The sequence below is a fragment of the Arachis duranensis genome, unplaced genomic scaffold (genome assembly GCF_000817695.3).
Source record: "Arachis duranensis cultivar V14167 unplaced genomic scaffold, aradu.V14167.gnm2.J7QH unplaced_Scaffold_67118, whole genome shotgun sequence".
In the NCBI taxonomy this organism is placed as follows: Eukaryota; Viridiplantae; Streptophyta; class Magnoliopsida; order Fabales; family Fabaceae; genus Arachis; species Arachis duranensis.
The window spans coordinates 5,870-15,770 of NW_026265023.1; the positions used below are offsets into that span (position 1 = coordinate 5,870).

General features: G+C 45.2%; 2 protein-coding genes across 2 annotated transcripts; both read left to right on the forward strand.

Annotated features, from left to right (window-relative positions):
• Nucleotides 1-1,015: 1,015 nt before the first annotated feature.
• LOC127744616 (NADH-ubiquinone oxidoreductase chain 1) lies at nucleotides 1,016-3,026 on the forward strand. The gene has a single exon (XM_052256756.1). The coding sequence runs from the start codon at nucleotides 1,940-1,942 to the stop codon at nucleotides 2,237-2,239; it is 300 nt and encodes a 99-aa protein (XP_052112716.1). The 5' UTR covers nucleotides 1,016-1,939; the 3' UTR covers nucleotides 2,240-3,026.
• Nucleotides 3,027-6,223: 3,197 nt separating this feature from the next.
• LOC127744617 (NADH-ubiquinone oxidoreductase chain 1) lies at nucleotides 6,224-8,234 on the forward strand. Its single transcript, XM_052256757.1, has one exon. The coding sequence runs from the start codon at nucleotides 7,148-7,150 to the stop codon at nucleotides 7,445-7,447; it is 300 nt and encodes a 99-aa protein (XP_052112717.1). The 5' UTR covers nucleotides 6,224-7,147; the 3' UTR covers nucleotides 7,448-8,234.
• The last annotated feature ends 1,667 nt before the right edge of the window (nucleotides 8,235-9,901 follow it).

Here is a 9,901-nt window from a genome sequence, read left to right on the forward strand (position 1 = left end):
ATCCCTTGACTTCGTTTATGCCCTTATGTTATGGCCCTTATGCAGTAAAGAAAGTGAGGCGGGCTAAGATTCCATTCGAAGTAACGTAACAGGATTCGATGTTGCACCATCTTCCACTCTTCTCGGGATCCGGAGTCTTTCGAGAAAAGGTCCCATCCTTCAATCTCAGGATTGGGTTGACCTGGTCAAAATTTCTGAAGTGGAGAAGGAAAGAAGAGCAAAAAAAAGGGGGCTTGAGTGGACAAAGCCTTCAACTTCCGTCCCACTTCTCTATCTGTCAAATCCCCTTTCTACCTAGGTGTAACCTTTGAGAATCCGTCTTCCTAGAAATGCCTCAACCTTCGATCTGAAACCCTTCGACTTCGATCGGCCTAAGAAGGAGGATCGTGGTCTTATTATCCTCCCGTCTCTGGAACTACAGGAAGGCTACGCCCCTTTCTGGGTGAGCGCCTCTTGGCATATTCGACTTAACTCCGAAACCCCTCAACTCATGAACTCTAGGCTGGCTTGAAGAAAGACCTTCCAGGAGCTCTACATCACCCTATATATGATATGGGATTGATTGAGCCGGCATTCTTGTCAATGTGGGCATTCCTACGCACATACCATACATAGACAAATGAGCGGCTACCACATACGAAAGATTGAATAAAAGATCGAAGAGAAGGCCAATTTTAAGAAAGACCGACGACTTGTGTATTGATTTCCTACTATTAATTCCGCTCGGGATCCTATTCTGGGATCCCAGCGCTCCCTACGCTTACTAAAAGATCTCATTTCTTCATTCTCATACTCAAAAACGGCAACTCCAAGAACGACAGATACATTCTAAAAAGAAAGAACTCCATCCGATCCCTATCTTTTATGCCGATCTCAGCAAGCAGTACCGGAAAAAAAGGAGTGAAGGTTAGCAGACTTGGTTGCCTGCCACGGGCCCCTTTGAAACCAACTAAGTCAAGCTCAATTACACAAAGCTAAAGGAAAAGTTCTCAAAAGAATAAGGATTAAGTTAGTGTTCAGTGAGCTCGAGATAGCTGCCTGACGAGAGGAAAGGACACCCGGTACAGTCTTTTTTTTGCCTCAGCCCCCAAAGCACACCACACCTGAAAAAACTGACTTTACTTACTATAGCTTGCTTATTGGTGAAATCCAAAATTTCGTAAGAAAACAAAGACCTGAGAAGGCGAAAGAAATAGAAAAAGCTGCCCAAGTCTTGTCTTGGTCTTGTGTTCATTAATGTCCCCCAATCCCATGTCTTTCTTGGTTGGACCAACCCAACCGGTGATTTACAATTCCAACAAGTCTCTCTTTTTTTGGGGGGAGCAGAGCACGTTTACAAACAAAGAAATATATCATGAATGAGCAGGCCTTAGTTCTCTATGGACATCCCTTTGTTAGGTAGGGCCAGTGATGTCCAATTTATGCTATCGGATACTATGTCTTTAGACAGTCTGTCAAGTACCTCTTCCACTAGGTCAGATGCTGAAAGCGCTCCACCTGACTTTGAGGGGGGACTTAATCGAATCTCTAATGAATACACTAAGTGGGTGAGGAGAAGCGGGAGGCAATTACCTCCCGAATGGACGATGCCCGACCTTGTTCGGGCTGTTATTGGAGACGATCGGATTGCCCTCTGTATGCCGGGCTTTCTGACAAATGACTATTATGATGTCATGTTACATGGCCAAAATGCTTGGTTATGCGAACAGATTTTGAACTTTATAGATCTCATCAACTATGTCTTCTAGTTCCGAAAATGTGAAAAAAAAGTTTTTCGAGAAAAGGTCCCATCCTTCAATATCATGATTGGGTCGACCAGGCCAGATCATGAGTGAATAGAAAATCGAAAACGTACATAGCTGTTCCAGCTGAAATACTAGGAATAATTCTACCACTTCTACTAGGAGTAGCCTTTTTAGTGCTAGCGGAACGTAAAGTAATGGCTTTTGTGCAACGTCGAAAGGGTCCTGATGTAGTGGGATCGTTCGGATTGTTACAACCTCTAGCAGATGGTTTGAAATTGATTCTAAAAGAACCTATTTCACCAAGTAGTGCTAATTTCTCCCTTTTTAGAATGGCTCCAGTGGCTACATTTATGTTAAGTCTGGTCGCTCGGGCCGTTGTACCTTTTGATTATGGTATGGTATTGTCAGATTCGAACATAGGGCTACTTTATTTGTTTGCCATATCTTCGTTAGGTGTTTATGGAATTATTACAGCAGGTTGGTCTAGTAATTAGGGGGCGGCCGTTCGGTCGCCTATGAGACTAGGACCCATAGGTCAAAAATGGGTTAGTGCCGCAGGTGTTGAACGATCTACTCTACACAGGTGTGGGCTTACAGGGCTAGGGCTCATAAACCCTTTCTTTCATTCAAAAAGAGGCCCTGGCTTCTTAATACTACCAGCTTTCCGGGCCGGGATCGATAGATAAGTGGAAGTCATAAAAAAGAGATCTTTCTCTTCGCACCTAAGATCAAGAGGAAGGGTAGCTTGTCAAGCTGGCCTATATAAAATATATATATTATTCTGATAATATCATATCTTATATATATTTTAAGATTCTCCTTAGTGAAAGTGGCTTTTAACCAGCTGTTCTTCTTTGTCAACGCTACTAAGGACCTATGGGTTAGCCTACTATACCCTACTAATGTATTGTATAGTAGGGTGGGTATAGTAGGCGAGCGAGTTAGCGAAGACGCTTAGGCTAATAGATAAGAGAGCGCTCACCCAGAAAGGGGCGTAGCCTTCATTCTACTACGCTACGCAAAGGTTACGAAGTCACTTAGCTCGACGTTAGGAGAGTAAAGGGGGAAGGCCATACCCACATAGAAGAACCGCTGTTCGCTTACTTTCTAAGGTCTAACCTTTCGCTCCCCTACTGAAAAGGGGCACAAAGCCGCTTTGCACCACTGATAGACTACTTAAGATTCAATTCAAAAGGCCCTACTTAGTTTCGCAAGCCTTTGTCATTGTAAGTCAACTAAGTAGGGCCTGAGGCCCCCTGCGAATCCGTAAATCTGAGGAGCATGCCGCAACACAACAAAAGGATGGTCACCGCTGCATTTCATTATTTCCGGAAGGGAAAAAAGACAAGTACCCCCATCATGGTGAACCTCTCCTTGTGATCGGGATGAGGTAGATGCCTCCCAGCTGGGGGGCGGATCGAATCGGAGTTTCCTTAGGTAGCCACCGACCCACAGTTATCCTTAAACTTCCGTGCTTGGTGGAGAAGAAGCGAACAAAGGTACGCTCGCTTGCTGTCTTGTTCTCTGCCGCGAACTGGGATCGCTCGCCAGCTAGGTCAGATTGGAGCAAGAATTTATGAGAACATATTACCCTTCCTCGGGGACAAGGGACGGAACGACCTCTCGATCTGCTTACTGCAGCCCAGGAAGAAAAACGTCGTCTAGGCGTTCCTTGTTGCTCCGATCTCCCCGACGCCTAGGACGTTGTCTGGGCCAAGAGCCATAGTTAATTGCTGTTTCCATTTGGTTGTTTTTTTCTTGTTGTTGATACCGGCAAGACCCAGCCAGATGATGTCTGCTGGTTGGTAGTAAGAGGACTCGTAGTACCCGCATACCCAAAAAAAAGGAGGCGCTGATTCCAAAAATTTCATTTGATTTAGTTTCTTACTCCCCCTTAGCAGCGGGAAAGGGGTCTATCTATCTGCCTAGCTTTGGTAGATTTCCCCCAACGCAATCCATATAAATTCCACGAATCCCTTGGTGGATAAGTCCGACGACTCAGCAGCAGTGCGGAATTGAGTTTCTCGTCTGGTGGATCTGATCTTTAGGGGGCAATACATACCAAAAGGTGCTTTAGTGATCTTTGATGATCTGAACAAGGAACTCTTTGTGTGGATCCATCTTGTTCTTATTCGCATTGTTCACCTTGGTCGGAAATCAGGGTGGTTGTTCTGCGCTTTTATTATATTTAAAGCAAGCAGCTTCATCCTTGATGATGGCCTATGGTGGTGATGAATTCGTTCATCCTGACAATGCGGTACCAGTTTCTCTCACTCGGTCCGGTTACCCTCGGATCATTCCGTCTCATCATAGGCGTATGATTCTGAAGAAGGATGAGAAAGCGGACATGCTGGTGAAGTTTTATTAAAAAAGATTCTCTCTGTCAAAGATCATTACTTTGGCAAAGAAGGTTGATAAATCAACGTTTTCTAGTAGAGTAGAACCCCACCCGATAATATTGACGAGGTGGTGGGGCTGGTTAGTTCGATTAAGGAGAACTTTAATCGACTTATCAGTCAGTCGCTATGCTCCCTGGATAAAATAAAACGTATACCCCTTGAACAAGGGTTACGGTTTGAACCAACCCGGAAAGCCTTGCCGACACACTCATTGACGAAAAGGGTGTGGGTTGGGAGAAGGAAACTTCCTTATCGTAAGATTCGGAACTTTCGCTCTTCATTCACATCGTTTTCTCATGAGTTGGGCGCTTTTCAATGGCTGTTGGTCGTTGGGCACTCACAGGGTACCCAATGGTCACATGCCTGCTTGTGGCCTCCCCGTATTCGTTACGCCTTTGATGTGAGGAATAAAACCTTCACACCCGAGGATTTGGATTGGTTTGAGCGCCGTATAAGATAAGGCCCTTTCTACCATCCTGCGACGATATGGGGATCCCCGCCATCCCCCTTGTTGGAACAGGATGGCAAACCCCACCAGTCAGCCTTAGACTAAACTCCCTTGAATAACTACCTAATGGAGCTCTATCCCACATCTTATCGGTACCCTTGGTGACTCTTTCTTACGCCTTGTGACAATGATTCCTCCCTTACTATTATCACATGAGGGCCGTGTCACCAGAAGAAATTGCTTAAAAAAAAAGGCTTGCTCTTAGACTCGCTACAAAGACTCCCCTCTGACTTCCCTTCCCCACTGTGCTTTCTTTTAGTCTAAAACCCCATTTGTGTCAAGACTGGGGATGGGTTAGTCACTCGTCTAATGAAGGGATTTGAAGCTAGAGGAGAGCAAGGGAAGAGATCGAAGCTAAGCAGATCGCTTAGAGGCCTTTCTCCACAGGAGCATCATCCATCTTAGGGGTCAACCTCTGGCCTTGATTCAGGCGATTGACCCTTACCTTAGCAGCACTGTAATGATGGTTGAAGACGGATAGCAGCCCGTAAAGGCTTTAGACCATCGCGGAAGAGTTCAATTAGAGTCAGTAAGACCCGACATAATGGGAGCTTCAGTCTTCATGCCCAAGTGTGTTATCGTAAGGGGATCTGGTTGCTCATGCCTCTGTGGAGCTAATAAAGTGGGTTCATCTTCCTTCTTGACATCCGAGAACAAGCGGCCCCTAGAAATTCTTTCCCTCAGAGGCTTTCCTTATGGAGTTGGACTTAGTTCAGTTTAAAGAGCCAAGGAGCGATCTCACTGAATGATAGATAGAGGGTCTCCGGTATCTGGGATGGATGTGAAGCGGGTCCCTCAATTGATGCAGCACATGAATCTTACTCGGATCTATACATTGAGCTCAATCTTTTGAATTAGCCTTAGAACTTTCACAAAATTTTTAGAACCCTTACCAACCCCTTAGATTGGCTTCCTTAGCCCTATCTCGAGTGGAAAGCCGGTGAACGCAATTCTTTTGCCAGATTCTTGGTCAAGGTTTGACCTCGGGTTGGTGAGAGTACGCTCTTCCTTGGCATATTCGACTTAACTCCGAAACCCCTCAACTCATGAACTCTAGGCTGGCTTGAAGAAAGACCTTCCAGGAGCTCTACATCACCCTATATATGATATGGGATTGATTGAGCCGGCATTCTTGTCAATGTGGGCATTCCTACGCACATACCATACATAGACAAATGAGCGGCTACCACATACGAAAGATTGAATAAAAGATCGAAGAGAAGGCCAATTTTAAGAAAGACCGACGACTTGTGTATTGATTTCCTACTATTAATTCCGCTCGGGATCCTATTCTGGGATCCCAGCGCTCCCTACGCTTACTAAAAGATCTCATTTCTTCATTCTCATACTCAAAAACGGCAACTCCAAGAACGACAGATACATTCTAAAAAGAAAGAACTCCATCCGATCCCTATCTTTTATGCCGATCTCAGCAAGCAGTACCGGAAAAAAAGGAGTGAAGGTTAGCAGACTTGGTTGCCTGCCACGGGCCCCTTTGAAACCAACTAAGTCAAGCTCAATTACACAAAGCTAAAGGAAAAGTTCTCAAAAGAATAAGGATTAAGTTAGTGTTCAGTGAGCTCGAGATAGCTGCCTGACGAGAGGAAAGGACACCCGGTACAGTCTTTTTTTTGCCTCAGCCCCCAAAGCACACCACACCTGAAAAAACTGACTTTACTTACTATAGCTTGCTTATTGGTGAAATCCAAAATTTCGTAAGAAAACAAAGACCTGAGAAGGCGAAAGAAATAGAAAAAGCTGCCCAAGTCTTGTCTTGGTCTTGTGTTCATTAATGTCCCCCAATCCCATGTCTTTCTTGGTTGGACCAACCCAACCGGTGATTTACAATTCCAACAAGTCTCTCTTTTTTTGGGGGGAGCAGAGCACGTTTACAAACAAAGAAATATATCATGAATGAGCAGGCCTTAGTTCTCTATGGACATCCCTTTGTTAGGTAGGGCCAGTGATGTCCAATTTATGCTATCGGATACTATGTCTTTAGACAGTCTGTCAAGTACCTCTTCCACTAGGTCAGATGCTGAAAGCGCTCCACCTGACTTTGAGGGGGGACTTAATCGAATCTCTAATGAATACACTAAGTGGGTGAGGAGAAGCGGGAGGCAATTACCTCCCGAATGGACGATGCCCGACCTTGTTCGGGCTGTTATTGGAGACGATCGGATTGCCCTCTGTATGCCGGGCTTTCTGACAAATGACTATTATGATGTCATGTTACATGGCCAAAATGCTTGGTTATGCGAACAGATTTTGAACTTTATAGATCTCATCAACTATGTCTTCTAGTTCCGAAAATGTGAAAAAAAAGTTTTTCGAGAAAAGGTCCCATCCTTCAATATCATGATTGGGTCGACCAGGCCAGATCATGAGTGAATAGAAAATCGAAAACGTACATAGCTGTTCCAGCTGAAATACTAGGAATAATTCTACCACTTCTACTAGGAGTAGCCTTTTTAGTGCTAGCGGAACGTAAAGTAATGGCTTTTGTGCAACGTCGAAAGGGTCCTGATGTAGTGGGATCGTTCGGATTGTTACAACCTCTAGCAGATGGTTTGAAATTGATTCTAAAAGAACCTATTTCACCAAGTAGTGCTAATTTCTCCCTTTTTAGAATGGCTCCAGTGGCTACATTTATGTTAAGTCTGGTCGCTCGGGCCGTTGTACCTTTTGATTATGGTATGGTATTGTCAGATTCGAACATAGGGCTACTTTATTTGTTTGCCATATCTTCGTTAGGTGTTTATGGAATTATTACAGCAGGTTGGTCTAGTAATTAGGGGGCGGCCGTTCGGTCGCCTATGAGACTAGGACCCATAGGTCAAAAATGGGTTAGTGCCGCAGGTGTTGAACGATCTACTCTACACAGGTGTGGGCTTACAGGGCTAGGGCTCATAAACCCTTTCTTTCATTCAAAAAGAGGCCCTGGCTTCTTAATACTACCAGCTTTCCGGGCCGGGATCGATAGATAAGTGGAAGTCATAAAAAAGAGATCTTTCTCTTCGCACCTAAGATCAAGAGGAAGGGTAGCTTGTCAAGCTGGCCTATATAAAATATATATATTATTCTGATAATATCATATCTTATATATATTTTAAGATTCTCCTTAGTGAAAGTGGCTTTTAACCAGCTGTTCTTCTTTGTCAACGCTACTAAGGACCTATGGGTTAGCCTACTATACCCTACTAATGTATTGTATAGTAGGGTGGGTATAGTAGGCGAGCGAGTTAGCGAAGACGCTTAGGCTAATAGATAAGAGAGCGCTCACCCAGAAAGGGGCGTAGCCTTCATTCTACTACGCTACGCAAAGGTTACGAAGTCACTTAGCTCGACGTTAGGAGAGTAAAGGGGGAAGGCCATACCCACATAGAAGAACCGCTGTTCGCTTACTTTCTAAGGTCTAACCTTTCGCTCCCCTACTGAAAAGGGGCACAAAGCCGCTTTGCACCACTGATAGACTACTTAAGATTCAATTCAAAAGGCCCTACTTAGTTTCGCAAGCCTTTGTCATTGTAAGTCAACTAAGTAGGGCCTGAGGCCCCCTGCGAATCCGTAAATCTGAGGAGCATGCCGCAACACAACAAAAGGATGGTCACCGCTGCATTTCATTATTTCCGGAAGGGAAAAAAGACAAGTACCCCCATCATGGTGAACCTCTCCTTGTGATCGGGATGAGGTAGATGCCTCCCAGCTGGGGGGCGGATCGAATCGGAGTTTCCTTAGGTAGCCACCGACCCACAGTTATCCTTAAACTTCCGTGCTTGGTGGAGAAGAAGCGAACAAAGGTACGCTCGCTTGCTGTCTTGTTCTCTGCCGCGAACTGGGATCGCTCGCCAGCTAGGTCAGATTGGAGCAAGAATTTATGAGAACATATTACCCTTCCTCGGGGACAAGGGACGGAACGACCTCTCGATCTGCTTACTGCAGCCCAGGAAGAAAAACGTCGTCTAGGCGTTCCTTGTTGCTCCGATCTCCCCGACGCCTAGGACGTTGTCTGGGCCAAGAGCCATAGTTAATTGCTGTTTCCATTTGGTTGTTTTTTTCTTGTTGTTGATACCGGCAAGACCCAGCCAGATGATGTCTGCTGGTTGGTAGTAAGAGGACTCGTAGTACCCGCATACCCAAAAAAAAGGAGGCGCTGATTCCAAAAATTTCATTTGATTTAGTTTCTTACTCCCCCTTAGCAGCGGGAAAGGGGTCTATCTATCTGCCTAGCTTTGGTAGATTTCCCCCAACGCAATCCATATAAATTCCACGAATCCCTTGGTGGATAAGTCCGACGACTCAGCAGCAGTGCGGAATTGAGTTTCTCGTCTGGTGGATCTGATCTTTAGGGGGCAATACATACCAAAAGGTGCTTTAGTGATCTTTGATGATCTGAACAAGGAACTCTTTGTGTGGATCCATCTTGTTCTTATTCGCATTGTTCACCTTGGTCGGAAATCAGGGTGGTTGTTCTGCGCTTTTATTATATTTAAAGCAAGCAGCTTCATCCTTGATGATGGCCTATGGTGGTGATGAATTCGTTCATCCTGACAATGCGGTACCAGTTTCTCTCACTCGGTCCGGTTACCCTCGGATCATTCCGTCTCATCATAGGCGTATGATTCTGAAGAAGGATGAGAAAGCGGACATGCTGGTGAAGTTTTATTAAAAAAGATTCTCTCTGTCAAAGATCATTACTTTGGCAAAGAAGGTTGATAAATCAACGTTTTCTAGTAGAGTAGAACCCCACCCGATAATATTGACGAGGTGGTGGGGCTGGTTAGTTCGATTAAGGAGAACTTTAATCGACTTATCAGTCAGTCGCTATGCTCCCTGGATAAAATAAAACGTATACCCCTTGAACAAGGGTTACGGTTTGAACCAACCCGGAAAGCCTTGCCGACACACTCATTGACGAAAAGGGTGTGGGTTGGGAGAAGGAAACTTCCTTATCGTAAGATTCGGAACTTTCGCTCTTCATTCACATCGTTTTCTCATGAGTTGGGCGCTTTTCAATGGCTGTTGGTCGTTGGGCACTCACAGGGTACCCAATGGTCACATGCCTGCTTGTGGCCTCCCCGTATTCGTTACGCCTTTGATGTGAGGAATAAAACCTTCACACCCGAGGATTTGGATTGGTTTGAGCGCCGTATAAGATAAGGCCCTTTCTACCATCCTGCGACGATATGGGGATCCCCGCCATCCCCCTTGTTGGAACAGGATGGCAAACCCCACCAGTCAGCCTTAGA

Coding starts and splice junctions, on each gene's coding strand:
- LOC127744616 (XM_052256756.1), top strand. CDS start 1,940: ATGGCTTTTGTGCAACGTCGAAAGGGTCCTGATGTAGTGGGATCGTTC.
- LOC127744617 (XM_052256757.1), top strand. CDS start 7,148: ATGGCTTTTGTGCAACGTCGAAAGGGTCCTGATGTAGTGGGATCGTTC.